Source organism: Rhea americana, unplaced genomic scaffold (genome assembly GCF_003343005.1).
Source record: "Rhea americana isolate MKP2758 unplaced genomic scaffold, rheAme1 scaffold_51, whole genome shotgun sequence".
In the NCBI taxonomy this organism is placed as follows: domain Eukaryota; kingdom Metazoa; phylum Chordata; class Aves; order Rheiformes; family Rheidae; genus Rhea; species Rhea americana.
The window spans coordinates 5,461,216-5,478,069 of record NW_028186657.1 but is presented as its reverse complement, the minus strand read 5'-3'; the positions used below and the strand labels follow the sequence as shown (position 1 = coordinate 5,478,069).

At 65.5% G+C, this 16,854-nt stretch overlaps 2 protein-coding genes across 3 annotated transcripts; one reads left to right on the top strand and one right to left on the bottom strand.

The window, feature by feature from the left end:
* Positions 1–1,355: 1,355 nt before the first annotated feature.
* Positions 1,356–4,862, top strand: GPRIN1 (G protein regulated inducer of neurite outgrowth 1). 2 transcript variants are annotated; one of them, XM_085317986.1, is made up of 2 exons: positions 1,356–1,440; positions 1,590–4,862. In XM_085317986.1, the coding sequence occupies exon 2, from the start codon at positions 1,640–1,642 to the stop codon at positions 2,855–2,857; it is 1,218 nt and encodes a 405-aa protein (XP_085174112.1). In that variant the 5' UTR covers positions 1,356–1,440; positions 1,590–1,639; the 3' UTR covers positions 2,858–4,862. The 2 variants fall into 2 exon arrangements, with proteins under 2 accessions (XP_085174112.1, XP_085174110.1); XM_085317984.1 differs by lacking the exon at positions 1,356–1,440 and having other exon boundaries at positions 1,613–2,584; positions 2,723–4,862.
* Positions 4,863–5,203: 341 nt separating this feature from the next.
* CDHR2 (cadherin related family member 2) lies at positions 5,204–16,664 on the bottom strand. Its single transcript, XM_085317980.1, has 33 exons — positions 16,522–16,664; positions 15,892–15,968; positions 15,076–15,134; positions 14,668–14,733; positions 14,401–14,540; positions 14,087–14,140; positions 13,787–13,876; positions 13,135–13,224; positions 12,421–12,543; positions 12,200–12,343; positions 11,988–12,063; positions 11,707–11,813; positions 11,397–11,627; positions 11,150–11,305; positions 10,884–11,051; positions 10,541–10,602; positions 10,198–10,438; positions 9,840–10,076; positions 9,492–9,561; positions 8,788–9,402; positions 8,486–8,557; positions 8,056–8,105; positions 7,789–7,940; positions 7,450–7,552; positions 7,279–7,367; positions 6,850–6,933; positions 6,634–6,711; positions 6,495–6,555; positions 6,270–6,394; positions 5,986–6,099; positions 5,745–5,822; positions 5,591–5,645; positions 5,204–5,393 (listed from the first exon to the last, which is right to left on the bottom strand). The coding sequence occupies exons 3-33, from the start codon at positions 15,119–15,121 to the stop codon at positions 5,274–5,276; spliced, it is 3,897 nt and encodes a 1,298-aa protein (XP_085174106.1). The 5' UTR covers positions 15,122–15,134; positions 15,892–15,968; positions 16,522–16,664; the 3' UTR covers positions 5,204–5,273.
* Between the last annotated feature and the right edge of the window lie 190 nt (positions 16,665–16,854).

Genomic DNA, 16,854 nt, shown 5'->3' with positions numbered 1-16,854 from the left:
TGGGGTGCTGCTGCCTTGGAGGGCCCTGGGCACGGCGGGGGGGGTCAGTGCCCGCCGGCCCCCCGCTCTGGGGAGGGCTGGTCCCGCTCCCGCAGCCTTCAGCCGCTCGCCCTGTGCTGTTTCTGAGCCCGTTTCGCTTGGCTGTGCCTTCTCCGGGCGCCCGGGGGTCCGGGAGTCAGCTGGCAGCGCCCGTGCCTGGAGGCGTCGGGCACTCCTGGGCGATGGGCCRTGTGCTGGGCACTGGCTGGACTCGTGGTCTCTTTGGGGAGGTCACGGCCTCCCCGGAGACCCTTGCRTTAGGGGGCTGAAGGGGCTTTGGGGCCAGCTGTGCAACACCGGCCTCGGCGTGCGGCCTGTGCCATCGGGTCGGCGCGGGCACGGCGAGCGGGGCRCAGGCATTAGCCCGGTGCGCAGCCATGCAGGCGTGTCTCAGGCAGCCCGAGCAAAGCAGCCTCAGCCCTGCGCTGCGCGGACACAGCCCTGGCGCAGGGCACGGAGGAAAGGCGCCTCTGCGGTGTCCCGCTGCCTCTGCGTGCCCCTTCCCTCCCCGAGCACCGTTCGCCCTGAGCAGAGGTTGGGAGGCAGCGCGTTGGCAGCTGCTTTGAGCACAGTGCTGCTGCCGGAGCATGGTGCTCCCCGGCACTGCCCCACGGCGCCCACTGCTCGCTGGGGCCGGGATTTGGGGGCAGAGCGATCTTGCCCTGCTTGGACTTRTGCTGGGCAGGGGCTGGCCGGAGGCGCCCCGGCCCGTGCTGAGGTGCCTGTGGGCATCCAGGTCTGCGCAGAGCGGCTGAGAGATGCGCGAGCCGTGTCCGTGTGGGGCYGGCTGCAGGCCTTGAGCTGGGGGGTTGCCGTGGCCTGGCGGGAGGCGTCCCTCGAGGTGCCGGGGCAGCAGGCGGAAAGGGAGCGCGGCCGGCCCGGGAGGGGAATCGGCTGCCATGCTCCCCCCCCCCCCCGCCCCATGGCACGGCTCCAGCTGCCGCGGGGAATTGCCTTTGGCAGAGCGGGGCTGTGCCGAGCGCTCGCGCTCCCGCGGGGTGCTGCCGAGGAGCAGGCACAGCTCCCCCAGCCGGCAGCATGGGACCGGGGCTCCGGCTGCCTTCCCACATCTGCCCCCCGCGTGCTCCGCGGCCCCGCTGAGCCGTGGGGCCCCAGCTTGGCGCCTCCCCTCGCTGCCCCRTCCAAGGGGGCCCGGCTGGTCCCAGGAAGGGCAGAGCAGTGCCTGGCCCGGTGCCTCGCTGCCTGGGCTGCGCCGGAGCAGCTTGCCGGCGCGGGGGGTGGCGTGCCGAGCCCCTGTGCCCGGGCTGCGGGGGAACGGTCCCGAGCTGCTGCTCTCTCCGCAGGGGTGCCGGCGCCACGTCCCCACGGCTGGGGAAGCCACAGCGACGCCTGAGTCGCGCTCGTCCTTCGCCCCGGCTCGGAGCAAGGCTGGCTTTTGCGGTAGGCAGCCGCCGCGGTTCCTCCCGGCGCKGCGAGGGCTGCCCGCGCAGACGCCGCCGGGGGCTGGCGGGGTCCCCGAGGCGCCTGCGTGACCCCCGAAAGAAAAGAGCCGACGACCGATCGCTCACCTTCCCGTCTCCCTCTTGCAGCCCCGCCAGGAGCCGCGGCAGGACTGGCATGGGAGAGGCCTTCCCCGGGCATGGGCAGCGCTGAGGAGCCCCGGAGCCTGCAGCTGCTGGGCCGGGCTGCCGCCGCCGCCGAGGAGGGCTGCCGGGCCGGTGCCGGCACCCCAGGCTGCCCGCCGGCGGGCGCCCGCTGCGCCGCGGGGGGCTGCGCCATGAGGAACTGCTGCGCCGCCGAGCCGGAGGCCCGGGGCACCGCGGAGGGCCCGGCGGAGAGGGCGCCGGCGGGACCGCTCCTGCCGGACGCAGGCGCGGGGAGCTGCGGGGCAGAGCGTGGCGGCGGCGGCGCGGCCCCCGCCTGCGCTCCCAGCGGGCAGGCGGAGAAGGTGGCCCCCGAGCCCTGCCTCAAGGCGCCCGGCAAGGACGCGGGCAGCGCGCCGGCTCCTGCCAAGCACGTGGCGTTTCGGGAGCCCGACGGAGGAGCGGAGCCACCCRCCTGCACCCCGATGCGCGGCCAGGAGCAGTCCCGGGGCGAGGGGCCCCCGGCAGGCGGCACGGCCGCGGCCGCGCTGCCAGACCCCCCCGGCGCCCCAGCGAGCGAGGAAGGAGCCCTGGCCCAGGGCAGAGCGGAGGAGCCGGATGCGGAGAGCGGCCAGCAGCCCCGGACAGCGAAGCTGCTGTGCGAGAGCTACTCGTTCGAGGTGACCCCACCCCAGGACGCCGGGGTGCAGGACATGGGGACGCAAGTGGACAACCGAGCGTCCCTGGTGTCGGTGGCCTTGAGCCCCATGAGCCCCCCGGACGGGGCCGGCGCATTCACCTTCCCCAAGAGAGAGCCGGGCTCCTCTGCCCCGCGGCCGGTGCCCTCCAAGAAGGACGCAGAGATGCAGGTGTCCATGCCCGTGGAGACCCGCTCGGTGGCCACGGGGCCCATGACGCCAGTGGCGAAGTCCCCGCAGACCTCATACCCCGAGGTGCACGTGAAGGGGGCAGTGGAGGAGGCTCCGGAGCCCATCCGGGAGGTGAGCTGGGACGAGAAGGGGATGACGTGGGAGGTGTACGGGGCCTCCATGGAGGTGGAGGTGCTGGGCATGGCCATCCAGAAGCACCTGGAGAAGCAGATTGAGGAACACGGGCGGCAGCTGGTGGTGACCCCGCAGAGCACCCGGGCCAGCTCCGTCAAGGGGGCCCCCCGCAAAGGCGAGGCGAAGAGGCAGCCCAGCATCTTTCGGGCCCTGCTGCAGAACGTCCGGCGGCCGCGGTGCTGCTCCCGCGCTGGCCCCGCCATGGAGTGAGCCGCTGTCCATGCTGCTGGGAGAAGGGCACCACGGGGTTTCTTGGGCAACGTGGAGCATCCAGAGACACAGGAGCCTCCCTGACCGGGTGCTGCTGCCCTGCTTGGGTTGCCCGCTGCTGGGCCGGCAGCCCCCGGCGTCTGCTCGGCGGGCTTTGCCGCCCCGAGATGCCTGTTCCAGCGTGCAGAGCTCCCGGGACCGGTGCTGGAGCGCTGCACCCTGCGACGAGGCGTCTCCACCACCACGAGGGTGGCAGCACCCCAGGGTCCCCCTCAGCCCAGCCCCTGTGGCTGCACGGCGGGGTCTGACTGCCTCGGGCACGAGACTGGAGCCGCCCTGGGAGCCAGCCCTGCTCTCTCCTCGGCACTGTGCTCGGGGACGGAGCTGGGTGGCATTCYCTGGAGCATGAGGAAGCACCCAGCTCCTTCCTGCCGGAGGAGAGCAGCTCCTGGGACAYGTCTCCTGCCTCCGGCACGGGTCCAGCAATGGCTGAGGGTGAGGAACGAGCAGATGGCTGCTGTCCCCTTGCAGCTTAGGCCTCGCTYGCACCTTGGGCAGGAGCTTTGCTCCCCATTCGGGGAGGATGCTCGTGCCCTGGGTGCTGCCAGCTGTGCTGCACCTGCACGTGACCTGGCTGCGCCCTGGCGTCTCCTGGGTGCTTCAGCCCCCTCGGACCTGTGGCTATGCACACGCAGGTCCCCAGGGCGCAGCCGTCACGTCCAGCCCCGTTGCAGCCCCATCCTCGCTGCCCAGGCGTTGCGCCCGGCTGTCGCATGGTCCCTGAGCCGCGGGTGCCCGGCAGCCGGAGGATGTGGCCCTGCAGCGCCGCGCGGGGCACGGGGCAGCCTGTGCGTCCCTCTGAAATAGGTTCAGGAGGGACCGTGGAGCCAACCCTGACTGCAACGGAGAGCTCGCGTGCTTGGGGCTGTTGCCACTCGTCTCTGTCATCGTGGCACGAGGCAAACGGGAGCGTGCCAGGGCTGTCCCCACGGCCCCCTTCCCGGGGACCTGTCTGCACGTCCCGGCTGTGTGCAGTGCCCGGGGCAGGTCCTCGCCTCGGCTGGCGGTGGGGATGAAGCCTGCGCCACCGGCCGCGTGTCGGAGGCACTGCATGGAGGTGTGGGTCCATCCTGCTGTCCGGGCCAGGGTGTTGCAGCCGGGAGCCCCGTCGCCCAAGGAGGTGGCACCGTGCTGTGACCGTGTGGTCCTCTGTGAGTCCATCCTGCCCAGCTCGCTGCTCTCCTGGGACAGTAGCTGGGCCATGCTGGCTGCAAAATGCTGCCAATTTTTACAGCTGGGGTTTTGCAGGTAAGGGGGGGTGGGGAGGGCTTTTGTTGACCTGTGTTTGCGTTTTTTGAGCTTTTTAAGAGACACTTTCAGCTGCGCGCGTCCTGCCTGGAGCCACCTCCTCCCCAGTGACCTCCTTGGAAACATTTTTCCGCCGTTCCCTGTGCCCTGCCAGGCAGGCATGGTGCAGGGAGCCCACGGCTGGCCACGGAGCGGGCGAGCGTCTCTGCTCCGGGTGCCGTCCCCACATTCCTGCCAAGAACACGATCCGGCCCCCTCCTTCCTCCCTGCAGCCCGTCCTGCGTGGAGGCCGGTCCCAGGGAGCTGGAGCGCACGTGCGGGGCCGCGAGGGAGACCCTTGTGCCCTCGCCAGACCCAGCACCCCCGGCCCGAGCCGCGTCTCACCCTGGGGAGGGCCAGGGAAGGCTCCCTCAAGCAGCAGCCTGCAGCCAGGGCCGCCGCGGCCCCCGGGCACGGGGCAGCGGTGCCCGCTGCGCGCCGCCGTGCCCCRCGGGAGCCAGGCCCTCTTCGTGCCTCATGGCTCTGGGGAAAAGGCCGGGAGYGCAGCACCCTGGGGCTGTCCTCCCGCTCCGGGCCCCGCAGTGCCAAGCCGCGGCGCACRGGCATGGTGAATTCACCACCCACGTTCTTCTTTTTTCCTCTTCTTTTCTTTTTCTGGTGGTGGTGGGGGGAGGAGGGTGGTGACGGGGTGACTTAACTTGTCCATTTGGATGTTGGGTAATAAAACCTTGCACAAAACATCTGCCCGGGGCTGCCTGCACCTCTGACACCTGGGGCCRACTGGGGCGATGGGAGAGCGGGGCAGCTCTGGCAAGGGGCCTGGTGGCACGGAGCAGTGTGGGGCCTGGAGGGTGGCAGCAAACCTCTCCCCAGGGGAAGCATCAGAAGAGATGGCAAARCTCATCGCGCAGCTAAAGGTTGTCCTGTGGGGTGCTGGCTGGGCCCCGCGCCAGCTGGCCACCCCCCGGCACCRCTGGGCTGATGGCCACTGCGGTGGGCTCAGGTGGGACAGGTCTTATTTTATTTTTTATTATTGGCATCTGAGGACATTGTCTCCAAAGCAGCCGCCCGAGTCCAGCTCTGGCCCAGCTGCCACCCGCGCGCCCGCTCACAAGTCCGTGGTGGTGAAGGCGTTGTTGATGAAGGCTACTTTGCTGGGCTCCTTCAGGTGTAGGGCGGCCACCAGTGCCTCGTCACTGGCAGTGTTCACGTGCCACGCTTTGCCCTTCTGTGGGAGGAGAGTGCAGTTGGAGGAGTAGACAGGGACAAGGACACTTACCCCAGGAGCTGGGGGGTTGTCAAGGGGTTGGAGAGGACACAAGGGGTCTGCAAGCCCCTGTGCCACTGCAGAAAGGATCAGGGCTGGGCAGAGTGCTCGGAGAGCAGGACTCCCTGCCACATAGCAGCTGCTCTTTGCATACTCACCTTGGGGGTATCATCCCCAGGTGCATTTACTGTGTTTTCATCCAGTGAATTCATGCTGGGAAGAGTGGAGGGCACAGGTTAAAATAGGGCTCAGGCTGAGCCAGGATGCAGGGTGATGGCTCCATGGGCTTTGGGACCTGCCCGGAGAGCTCACCTGGCCACAGAGCAGGAGTCTTCATGGAAGCCCAGGTCATGGGCGGGGTCAAAGGAGAGGTTGAGCACAGGATTTGCCCTGGTGAAGGATGGGTGGCAGGTGAGTGACAGGCCCCACAGCACTGTGAGGGCAGCTGTACCCCCCCCCCAGGCAGTGAGTGCTGCTCCTGGGTGTTGCTGGCTGCAGCCCCTGGCTGCGGGGAGGCACCCAGGCTCTCCTGCTGTAGAGAGTCCACACTCACCCCTCGGCATTGTACTGGTTCGTCCCAGGGATGCCTGGTCCCTGCTGCACCATGGCAGGTGTGAGTGTTGTGGCTGCCTTCAGAGCCTTCATTGCATTCAACTTCCTCTTGAAGCTGCGAAGTCCGAGGACAAGGTGAGTGAGAAAGGCAAGCGTGGAGCCAGAGCACTGGGATGTGGGCAGGAGCGGGGTGAGGGCTGGGCTGGGGTCTGTAGGGGTAGCCAGCAAGAACGAGGGCAGTGGTGAAGCTAGGGGAAGCAGGATGGGGTGCAGGCTGTGCACTACCTCCTGGTGGTGAGAACCAAGGCCAGAGTCATGACGAGGATGAAGAGGAGCAGGAATGCTGCCAGCCCTGCGATGACGCCAGTCAGCTCCTTCTCCTTGTCAGGCTTCGTCACCTCACCGGGGCCCTAGCACAGAGCGAAGGTGAGAGAGCACGGCCCCGGGTGGCAGGCCCTGTGGCCCAGCCCCGGGCTGGCACCCTCTGCCCATGCCCCCTGCCACACTCACAATGACGGCCAGGCCAAGGTTCACTAGTTGTGTCAAGATCTGGGAGTTGCTCTGTAGGAGCCTGCCGAGGACAAGCAGAGAGGTGAGGCGGTGGGGTCAGGCTGGGTGAGTGGGTGCTGCCCCCTCCCCAGGCACTCACACGCTCAGCTGGTTGACCTCCAATGCAGTGCCATTGCTGTAGACAAAGTATGCCTCCATCACGGACTTGGCTTGAGCTCTGCAATAGTGAGGGGCACAGGGTGAGTAGGGTGCCGGAGGACCAACCCCCACCCTTAGGTGGCTCCGCAACGTCCCCTCTTCGCCACCCCCTCCTTCCAGACTTGCAGGCCCAAGTGACCCCCTCAGGCCGACTTACCGGTAGGCACGAGAGGTACGGGCATCCTCCTGGGTTCGGATGGCCACCACATAGACCTGTGCCTTGGTTGCCACAGTCAGCGCCCTGGAAGCAGTGGGAACACAGGGAACCTGGGCTTGCTGCTGGGCAGCGTCTTGCTGCTCTGCTTGCAGGCACATGGAGCCTCCAGAACCCCTGCAGCCCCTGACTCCAGCAGGGATTCCCTCCCCGCTTACCCCCATCTCCTTTGCTCCCAGTGAGGCTGGAAGAGACCAGGGTTGTGGGTCCCAGCCCCATAGCACAGCCTGCAGCGCCTTCAAGGGGCTAGGTGAGAAGGGAGCTGCCCTGCAGGCTAAGGGGCATTGCCTATGTCCCCACTGCTGCATGGGGTACCTGACATCCCCGCTGCGCACAGCACATCCTCCCCACTGCAGACCAGGTGCCCCTTACAGTTTGATATTGTCCAAGTTACTCTGGACTTCATCCACCGCGATCACGAACTGGAGGCGAACTAGGTAGCTATTATCCACCGTGAAGATCTGCGTGGGGAGAGAGCAGGGGTGAGCAGGGCTGGTCAGGGTGCAGGGCATCTCAGGGCAGGGGGACAGGGGTGACACTCACATCCAGCACAGTCTGTGTTGCGTGCACTGGTACCCCTCCATCCTTGGCCTCCACCGTCACCTGGTACTGTCCCTTCAGTGATCCGTCGAGGTTGCTGGCCACCCTGGGAGGACAGGGACATCAGCAATCCCACTGGGCTGCATGGGACATTTCCAGGGACTGCTGTTCCCTGAGCTCCATCCCATGACTATACCCAAGACAGGACTCTCTTGGCCCTTGGCCAGCCTGTGCTAGCCTTGCTTGTGTCCCTGCCTTGGCAGCAGGCAGGAGCTGGACTGCACAGGGTCAGAACCAGCCCCACGCTCCCTACTCCACCCCAGCCCAGACCCTTGGCATTACTGAAGGCTCCCGACGTAGGTGTCCTGCTCGGCCGTGGTCACCACCTTGAAGAGGTTCTCGAAGGGCCGGCTGATGCCGTTGTCCTGCACGAACACCACACTGAGGATGGAAAAGGTGATAGTTCCTCTGGGCCCCGAGTCAGCGTCCTTGGCCTGTGGGCACAGAGCATGACAAGAGCACAGGTAAGAACGGTCCACTGCCTGCCCAGGGCAGGGATGGATGAGCCCAAATCCACAGATGGACAGCTGCACACACATAGCTCCTCACCTTCACTACAGCCACTTGTAGGTCCACAGGAGAGACATCAGGGACAACCACTGTCAGGGACAGATAGACGGTAAGACTACGCTGGTGTACAGCCAGGCTTGCTGCAGACCCCACGCCCCGTGCACCCCACGGCTCAGACATGTCAGGCAGAGCTCCAAGCATCCCAGTGTGGCCTTTGGCCCCAGGGAGACAGCCACAGCTCTCGTGAAAAGCATTAACTAATCCCACCCTAGAGCCCACGTATGTCCTAGCCATGCCCTGGTCCCCCACTTCCAGCAGTGGCTGGAAGTGCACAGGAGGGAAACAGCTTTGGGGGAAGGACCCTGCTGCCAGGCAGCAGGGCAGAGTGCCTTGTGCCGACGTGAGCGCGCACACGCATATGTACACAGGAGCACAGGGCGCACAGCGCCCATGGGGCCCAGCTGCTCACCGAACGTCTCGGAGGAGGGCAGGAAAACCGGTGCGTTGTCATTCACATCAGTGATGAGGATCCTTAGCGTTTCTGCAGAGGCCCCAAAAGCAGAGCATTCCTGCAGTGATCTCCTCCACACCGCCCTCCACAGACAGGAGCCCCTTCCTCCTGGCAGGCTCAGGCCCCTGCCACAATGCCAAGGATGCCCTCCCTCTACCCCCCAAACTGCCCAGCTGCCGTCCTGCTCCTCACAGCTCCTCCTGTCCCACCTCCCTCTGTGCCCTGGCTGTGCTGGGAAGAGATGGGKGTGGGCGCTGTACCATTCTGGCTGTAGCGGTTGCCCTTCTCAGTGTTAACGTCTTCGGCCCGCAGCGTGAGCACCACCACATCGCACAGCTCGTAGTCAATGTCTGAGCTGTTCACCAGCACTGAGCCGTTGGGTGCCAGCACAAACCAGTCCCAGCACACCTCCCCAGCACTGCTCGGCCCCTTGAAGCAGGTGACCGCCAGCTTTTCAAAGACCAATGAGTGGTTAGTGTCCGGGTCGGAGCCAACCACAGTGCAGACCAGGCCCTCCTGCGTGCCGTTCTCGCTCACGCTCACGTCGTGCAGAGAGGTTGGTAGGATGGTGGGGGGCTCATCATTGACATCCAGAACGTAGACCACCACTGAGGCATTGGCAGTGTCCCCTACACTGTCCGCTGCTGTGTTTTCTGCCAGCACTACCAGGGAGAAGAACTTCTGCTGCAAGCTGTCATAATCCAGAGACACATCAGGATCAAGGGACAGTCGCCCACTGTAGTACCCCGGCCCCAGGCGGGACGAACGGATTAGGAAGTTGCTGGAGCCGCTGCCACTCTGAAGCAGGAAGGAAATGCGGGAATTGATGTCTGTCCGGTCAGCATCTGTGGCCTCCACGTTGCCAACAAAGGACTCTGCAGACAGAGACAGACTCGTTCAGTGTCTAGCAGGCACCAACCCCAGGCCTCCGTATGTCCCACAGGCATGGCCACATGGCTCCTACCTGCAGATCCTTCAAAGACTGAGTACTCATAGGACTGGTTGAGGAACACGGGTGCATTGTCATTCACGTCCTGCAGGAGATAAAGGCCATGGGCACAGCTGCTCTTAGAGACAGAGGGTCCCACAGCAGGCTAGGGGACAGAAGTGCAGATCCCTGCCTCCCTGCAGGCAGGAGGCACAAAAGCCCTTTCCTGTCTCCCTGTCTCAACCATTCCCTCTACCCCCACAGGCAGCTTGGGGACATAGTGCCGTTGGCATGGCCAGGGACCTCACATGCCTTCTCTTGACTGTGCATCAGCCTGGTCACAGCCACCAGCCCACTGCCTCCCTGCCAGTGCCTAGGACTCACCCCCACAGTGATGGTGACATTGACAGAGGTGTTGAGCTGCGGCGTGCCTAGGTCATGCACCTCCACTGTCACCACCATTCGCCCACGGTCATCGTCCAAAGCCTCGCGGTCCAGTGGCCCCTTGTTGTGCATCTCACCTGTGACTGCATCAATGGTGAAGTTGGCACTGAATGGTCCTGGCAAGATCTCGAAGCGCAACTCACTGTTGGGGGTGCCAGGCTCATCATTGTCCAAGGCCTGAAAGGAGACAACCAGGAAGGCTGGGGGCAGGAACAGGGCTGTCTAGCACCTCCAGGACAGGTCCTGTCTCCTCTCCAACAGTTACCAGGTCATCCCCTCCACCTCTGGCCACACATACCTGGATCTGCACGCTGACGTTCTGTCCTTCATTCACAGAGATGAAGTAGGAGCCGGTGACGATGGGGGGGTTGTCATTGGCATCCAGCACAGTGATCTCCAGCAGCGTGGAGCCCGTCAGGTTGCCCCCATCCTTGGCCTGAAGGTTGGCATAATAGAAGGAGCGRGTCTCCCGGTCCAGCCAGCTCCCGTTGTACACTAGCACGGCCCCGCTCGTGGCGTTCACTGTGAAGACTTCCCGGCTGCAGCACACGCAGACTCGTTACTGGGGCTCAGGATTGGAAGCAGCCACCGCCCCCTCACAGGACTGATGCCTGGTTGTGGCTGGCTGTGCCCCTACGTACACACTCTCTGGGAAGAGCTGGTAGGTGATCTGCCCCAGGATACCACTATCTGGATCATAGGCCTAAAACAGAGAGAGGGAAATACCAGGTGAATTTGTATCAGCCACCAGGGCAGTGATAAATCCAGGACAACAGAGGGGATCCACTGCTGGGTGCTGGCACCCCAAAACCAGACACTGGTTTGGACCTGTACTCTGTGTGCCTGCTGGCACCATATCTTTCATACGTGCATAAGGAAACTGGTGCCCTTGTGCCAACTCAGCTCTGCCTGTGCCAGTGAGCTGCACCAGCAGGCACAGCTTGGGGGATATGAACTGTGCCCATTCCCTGCCCAGAACCTGACCGTGATGCCTGGGGAGATGACAGTGCCAGCAACACTGTTCTCCACCACGTTCAGGTTGTAGATGCTCTGGGGGAACTCCGGGATGTGGTCATTGCTGTCAATGAGGTTGATGGTCACAGTGGCCGTGGAGCAGCAGTCTGTAGGGTTCCCTGTGTCATTAGCAACGATCTGCAGCACAGAGAAGAGATGGCGTCATGTCCCCAAGGGCAGAAAAGAGACCCATTACACTTCATTACCCCGTGGTGAGCCAGCCCTGCAAGCCCCACCTGCACCACCATGACATGGCTTATTTCATAGTCCACAGATAGTGGGTCTTGCACTAGGATCTGCACTTCCCCCGTGCCCACAATCTTCTTGGGAGAGACAAAGAAGGCRCTGGCATTCGGACCTTGCAGGTACAACTCAAAACTGCTGTTGACACCCTGCCAGGGAAAGACRTGCAGGAGTGAGGGCAGCTGGCCGAGCGCCCCAGGGCCCCTGTTGCCAGCTCAGCCCTGAGGATGGGCTCCCAACCTTGTCAGGGTCATGTGTGACGATGCTGAGGCCAGACACAGCCAGGTTGGAGGAGGAGTGCTCCACAATGCTGCCCGTGAAGTTGCTCTGGGCATTGGCAGAGAAGTTGCAGCTGGAGAGAGAACAGAGGTAGAACTGGGGCTTGTTGTCATTGACGTCAGCCACTGTGACTGTCACCTGGGTGCTGATCTTGGCCACATTGCCATAGATATCCAAGTTCTTCTCCYGTGCCTGCGGAGGAGGGGAGAGAGGGTCAGATGGGTCCAGGGGAAGGAAGAGGACAGAGCTCTCCTGGCTGCCTCCTACTCACCATGACTTCCAGCAGCAGCTCTTCATTTGGCAGCTGCTCCCGGTCCAGGGGGGCAGTCACAGTGATGGTGCCCGTCGTGGCATTGATAGCAAAGGGGACGCTGGCATCTAGGRCAAGGGGGACAATGGGAAGCAGCTGCAGCCATCGGGAAACACAGGCCTGACCCTCTCTCCGCCAGCAGGGCAGGTCGGTGGCTCCCATGAGCCGCCAGCCCCCATGGTGCCCCTTACCACTTGGCTGCCCGCCCGTGCCCATCCCGTCCTGTTCTATCCCTCACTCACCGGTGATGCTGTAGGAGATTTCATCCTTCACCCCTGTGTCTCTGTCCGTGGCRGTAACGGTCAGCACGCTGGTGCCCTGCAGAGACACAGCGGTGAGCGCAGGGCCCAGTCTGCCTCCCCCTCCTCCCATGCCCAGCGGCTCAGACACCCTCACGTGTTAGAGCCCCCAAGGACGGGCTGCAGCAGGGRCAGGGGACAGGCAGGCTCCTTACCAGAGGGCAGTTCTCTGGTACAGAGCCGGAGTAGGGCTCATTGAGGAAGTACGGGTCGAGGTTGGGCAGGTCACGAATGGTCACAGACAAGTAAGTCACGCTTTGCTGAAAGGTCAGCACCCCATGGAGCAGCCCTCCGCCATCCTGGGGAGCAGAGTGCCCGTCAGCCTCGCGGCATCTTTCCTTGTCAGCCCCACGCCCCTGGCTCAGACAGCTCCCACCTTGGCGAGGATCTTGATCTGGTAGAAGGTGTTCAGGGCATAGTCCAGCGAGCCATTGAGCACCACATTCCCGTTGGGCAGGATGTAGAAGAGCCAATGGTTCTTCACGTTGTCTGGGATCACCTGGTTGTGGGATGGCACCCTGTGTTACCAAGGCATGGAGCAGGGGTGTCCCAGCAGAGATGGGGCACAACCCCCACCCTTCTGCTAGGCTTGGCCCACGGAGAGCCCAGAGGCTGTGGGAACACTCACTGCCTGTGCTGTTCCCAGCTTGCAACCCCATTTGGTAGGAGCTAGCATGTTGCACCCATGGCTCAGAGGGCACAGAGACAGCATTCCTGAACCAACATGCACCCCTGCTCCCCCAAGCCTGTGGGGCTGCACCTGGCCAGGTCCCCCAGTAACTCTGCCCTGTGGCTGTGGCTCACAGGTGGCTTTCGRGTATGGTGTGCCCAGATGCATGATGCACTACTGCTCTCTAGTGGGCATGGACCCTCTCGATGCCTGGGAGCAGACAAGCTCAATGAGGAGAGATGCCAGGGCTTGCCAGGGCCCACCTGGTCAAGGCAAGCCAAGTTCTTCACACTGGGGCAGAAAGCTTGCTGGAGAAGAGGCCAACGGCTCCCTGGGGCCCCAAGCATCYCCCCAGCCCCCTACACCACAGTATACCAGAGCCCCTAGCCAGGGCAATGTCTGGGGCACCCCGGGGCTCACCTCCTCGATGCTATAGCTGATTTTGGAGGCATTCCCAGTGTCGCTGTCAGTGGCTGACACAGTGTAGATGATGCTGCCAGCTGTCGCATTCTGGAGACATGGGGCGAGTGGTGGTGGCATTGCCCAGGAGGGCAGGGAAGGTGGTGCTGAGCCCGACCCCATCAGCCCTGTCCTGGGGTGCCCCAGCCCTGCAGGGCTGGGGGGCTGCCCGGGGCTGCGGGCTGCACAGGGCTGAGCTGCTGTCCTCGCTCCTGCCAGGCAGGGGGCCGGATCCAGGTCCCCCCACTACCCTCTACGGGGTTCCCTAGGAGCAGGGACTGCAACCCAGCCTGTGGGCCCTCCGGGAGGGTCAGGCTCAGACCCAGAGCCCGTCTGCACCCCGAACCGGCCTCACCCCAGCCTGGGTGGAGAGGTGGCTCAGGCACTCCCCGATCACTAACTCCTCGCGAGGGCAGAGTCCCTGCCCTCCGCCAGCACCCGGGACTGGCGTGGAGGCACCCGCCCGGGAACAGCCCTGGCACGCGCTGCTCCAAGGTCGGGCCCTCCCTGGTGTGCAGCCACCCTGCTCCCAGGCGTGTGATCACCCCGCTCCCAGCACGCTCGGGGACCGGGGCCAGCCCCGCCGCCTGCCCCGCTCCCCGCGCGGAGCTACCTCGGCGACGGTGGTTTCATACGGCAGGTCCTGGAAGACCGGGGCGTTGTCGTTACGGTCCTCCACGATGACCGTGAGTTTTCTGGAGACCTACCAGGACCAGCGGGCATCGCTGACTGCACAGGGCTTGTGCAGGGAGATGAGGTGCCTGGGAGAGCTGGGTGCCGCTCCGGCGCCCCACATCCCCGCAGCGCGGCGTGGCCCCAGCACCCTTCACCGCTGATCCCTGTCCACACTGAGACCCCCCCTTGTCCCCGGCTCCTGCTGCAGCCCCCACCCCGCTGCGAGCCCRGCACTCACTGCGTCGTTCTGCCCGTCGGACACTGTGATGGTGAGCGTGAGCCTGGCCTGGGACTGCGGGGAGACACGGGGACTCGGTCAGAGCCAGGCAGGCCCTGACCCTCCCACCCACCACCCCTGCGCGTGCTGCTCCCCCCCGGCCGGCTCTCCCTCCTYGAGCTGGGGTTTGGGGCCAGGGAGCTGATGGAAATGTCTCTCGCTCCCTGCCCCAGCCCCAGGCTCCCCAACGCGCACCCCTGTCTGCAGCCTCCCGCAGCACTCCCCGGAGCCCACCAGTGTCTAAGACAGCTCATGGCCAGGGTCTCTGTCCTCACCTCGCGGTCCAGGAGGTTCTTGAGCAGCACTTTGCCTGTCTGGGCAACGACAGAGAAGTAGAAGGCCTCCGGCCCGCTGATGCTGTAGGTGAGCGGGTCCCCGTCCACATCCGAAGCCTGCAACTGGAAGGCCTCCTGGCCTGGGGACAAGAGTAGCGTCAACATCCACCCAACACCACCGCTCCTGGGTGCAGGGGAACAGCCAGGCGCTCCTCCACACCCCAGGGCCTCTCCTCACCCGAGCAGGTCTGAGGCTGCCCCACTCACCGATCTCCAAGTCCTCCGGTACATACACGATGCTCATATTGAAGAAGGGGGCTGTGTTGCCTGAAACTGCAGCAAGGACATGTGCTGAGCACAGTCCTGAGCTGGCCTCTGCCCCGGCCCCTGCACCCCAGAGCCCAGCAGAGCCTGCCCAGCTCCAGCACTCCGCTCCTGGAGGTGCACTGAGTCCCGGAGCGGTGGGACTCAAAGCACTGCTGTTTCTCACCCTCCCTCCTTGTGTCCTTCCCCCATCTCTCAGGTCCAGGCCATCCCTGCTCCCTGGGGCAGGAGGATGGCCACCTGTTTTGGGGGTCCCCTCTGTCCTCAAGGAAATGAGGACAAYAGCCAGGGGCCTCAAGCACCTCCAGCGCTTCCCACTCGCCTTTGCCAGCCGTGGAGCAAAGTCCTCACCTGCCACCAGGAGGAAGGGGAACAGCACCAGCAGACGCCATGCCATCCTGCCAGGGAGCCTGTGAGCACAGCACGGGGGGCCCTACGCCTCGGAGCCAGCAGCCGGCCTCTCCTGACGGCTGCCCTGGCCCCTTCCCCGGGAGCAGCCCTCCGGCAGGAGGGGCTGTGTTTGGGGTAGTCCCCTCCGCCGAGCCGAGTGGGGCCAAGCGGGCTGGGGAGCTGGGCTCCGTCCTGTTCAAGTCAGTGTAGGGGGCAAGCTGCACCTCTTCGCAGCCCATCGTGGGCCATGGGGTCACTGGTAGCCCCCGGGCATGGAGACAGTCCATCCTGTAAGCCCCAGAGGGCTCAGTTTGCTGGGCCCAGCTGATCCACCAGGAAGCTGCCAGTGGAGAGCCCACACTGCTGTCCCCCAGGCGCTCCCAGCCCCATAGYGCTGGCATGCCAGAGCCGCCTGTGCCTCCGAGTTGAAGCACGCCCAGGATGGGACTTCTGCTCTCCTCGGGTGCCAGCTCCCATGGGAGCCCGGGCACAGGCTCCCTGGGCCATGGTGTGGAGGGGACAGAGCCGGCATTGGGGTGCAGCAGACCAGGCGGGTGTTTGGGGCCCATGAAACCCTCCCCTGGGCACAGCTGGGGGCTCCATCGTCCCAGGCTCGACGGGGCCGTCCCGGGCAGCGCTGGGAGCCCAGGCGCAAGCTGCGCCGCCGCCACGGCTGCCCCCCTCCTCGGGCCAGGGCCCGTAGCTCTTCCCTGCGCCCAGACACCCACCGCCTCCCATCACCGCTGGAGCACGGGGGCTGAGGCTGGCATCCCTTACCTGCGGCCGGGTCCGCGGGGATGCTGCTGGGCGGCCGCCTGAGCCCCCACCCCGACACTGCGGGGGACCTTTGCCTCCTGCAGCAGACAGGTTCATCAATCATTAACTGCAATTAGGGGGTGAGAAATCCATCTCTCGCCTTCCTCCTTCCTCGAGCTCATCCCCCGCCTTCCGGGCCCTGTGCTCGTTCCCCTGCTGCAGCCCCACGCAGCCCCACGTCAGGTGCCAGGTGCTGTTCCCCATGGCTCCCGCAGGCGCCAGGAGCCCGCAGGGACCCCGGGCTGCCCGGGCCGGAGGAGGCTGCCCTCCGAAAAGGGCCGAGGGCRCTGGGGACGGTCAGCCACCCTGGGTCGGGGACACCCGGCGCCCGCTGGGGCTGGGGGTGGGCACCGACCCTGCAGAGCGGCTGCCCGGGCAGCAGCCTGAGGCTCTGTGCCCCCACCCGGCGGCTGCACCCCCCCTCCCCGGGGCGGCGGGGGGCTCAGCCCAGCCTCCCTGACCTACTTGGGGCCGGCTGGGGACAAGGGCGCATTGTGCAGCTCCGCTCAGGCAGAAGAGGGCCGGGAGGCGGGCGAGCCGGCCCGGCCAGCCCCGGCCCCGAGGGCCCGCGGCGCCCTGCCCTGGGCTTACCTGGCCCCTTCGCCCCCACTCGTGGGGGGGACAGGGCGTCGGGCAGCTCTGCCGGGTGCAGCTGGGAGGGCACCGGGGTTCCCCCCCCCCAGGACACCCAGCCCCACAGGTCCTTGACCCCCACACCGAGGTGAGGGAAAGCAGTGCTCACCCAAAATACACCCCACCCCAAACCGCCCGAGACTGTCCCGGGACACTCCCCCAGCCCCGCCCGCCGAGCCGGGCGGGCTGCGCTGCCGCTCGGAGCATTACGGCGCACAGCGGCCCGCGGCTCGACGCGGCGCCTCGCGGTTTCGGCGGCGCCGCTCTTGGGAGCAGTAGGGCGGGGGGGGG